The 1439-nt window shown below is 38.3% G+C and overlaps 1 protein-coding gene across 2 annotated transcripts in view; it reads right to left on the bottom strand.

Moving 5' to 3' along the window:
• Positions 1 to 387: 387 nt before the first annotated feature.
• Positions 388 to 1439, bottom strand: part of LOC119585158 (dynein intermediate chain 2, ciliary-like) — a 9370-nt gene continuing 8318 nt past the window's right edge. For both annotated transcript variants that reach the window (XM_037933789.1, XM_037933790.1), the window contains exons 8-9: positions 1171 to 1404; positions 388 to 726 (exon numbers count right to left, since the gene is read on the bottom strand). In XM_037933789.1, coding sequence (XP_037789717.1) covers positions 591 to 726; positions 1171 to 1404 — 370 coding nt within the window. In that variant the 3' untranslated portion in view covers positions 388 to 590. The remainder of the gene's footprint in view (positions 727 to 1170; positions 1405 to 1439) is intronic.

Below are 1439 nucleotides of genomic sequence, written 5' to 3'. Positions count from 1 at the left end.
GAGGATTTTTTGTTTTATTTTTCAGCAAAGGAAAGGTATGTTTTATAGTACTTCCTCTTCCTTGTTATTTGAAATATACTGAGCTTTCTTGTACTCTCTTAAGTCCTCTCTGTCTCCTATATTAAGTGTATAATATTCCTTGTCAATTTTCAAAGTAGATTTATATGTCTATATATAATCATATTACTGATTTCCTTGGTTCTTGTTCTTATTTTATGTAGAAAAATAAAGACGAGAGAGAATTAATAATTATCTGCAAAACTTAACGCCGTGTACACCAATGTTATATTATCGTTTGTATTCTAAAAATGCTATGAACGAGCTAGGAAAAGGAAATGTGTACGCCAGAGAATAGGCCCATTAAGTAAAGTTTAGTTGTATATTCATGAGGTCAGTACTTATATTCAGGAATACTTCATAATATTTAGACCATTCTAATGCTCATCAGCTTAGGAAGCGACAAATATATCTGAAACATAAACAATGATATAAAAATACCTATAAGAATATTTATAGGAAAACAATAATGATGAATGACCGTGATGGATGCAACAAGTAGGTTATGATAAGAGGCGAGATAAGGTGTGTCCTCAACCCCTGCTTAGGGCGATGATCCTCTCCATCTTGCACAATTCTATTTCCCTTTTCCTGTTCTCATCCGCACCTTTTGCATCTTTATGTGGCTTCCTGAGGTTGGGCGAGAGCTTGAATGCCACGAGGTAACCCCTGCAGGAAAAAGCCGGCAATAAGGCATAAAACAAATTAATATACAATACTTTTACGACCACGTGTTATTTGCTTCTCTCCTCCTGTATATTTTTGACAAATCAATGCAAATGCTCTAGTCCATGTAGGTAAATATGCGATTTTCGTATATAAGTTTGATAGTGCTAAAACAAGCGCATCATTTGGTAGGGAAGGGGCTGGGAGAAATACCTAGTTCAATTTCTGGCTTGCCCCCCCCCCTCCCCAGATCCAAATTACACCTTCATAGTTTATCCCCCCCGCCCCCAACAAAAAGCTGAAATGATGCTTCAGGTGCTAACAAGCATTTTATCTGAGTTCTTGCATAATTTTTTCCCGTAAAGAAAGAAATGATCGATATTATTAATATATCACGGGGGACTTAAAAAACGAATACATTTTTTTTATAAAGATTCCATGACTTACTTCTCTCCGCCCACCAGTATAACGGGCTGGTAAGGACTGAAGGCCACGGAGGCTAAGCTGAAACGACGTCTCTGGACCAGGTTTTGAACGCACAAAGGCTGACACTTACGAAGGAAGAGATCGTATACATAGATCCGTCCTTCCTCGGTAACAGCCACTATCACTGTGCTACTGGAAGGGGACCATGCCAGCCCCACAACAGGTCCTCCCAGGTCTAACGTTACAATAGGTGACCTGAGAATAGTTTCTTGTTAAAATTGAGCTAATAG

Source organism: Penaeus monodon, chromosome 19 (assembly GCF_015228065.2).
Source record: "Penaeus monodon isolate SGIC_2016 chromosome 19, NSTDA_Pmon_1, whole genome shotgun sequence".
NCBI lineage: Eukaryota > Metazoa > Arthropoda > Malacostraca > Decapoda > Penaeidae > Penaeus > Penaeus monodon.
Note: the sequence above shows the minus strand (reverse complement) of the source record. Positions and strands in the feature narration are given on the sequence as shown.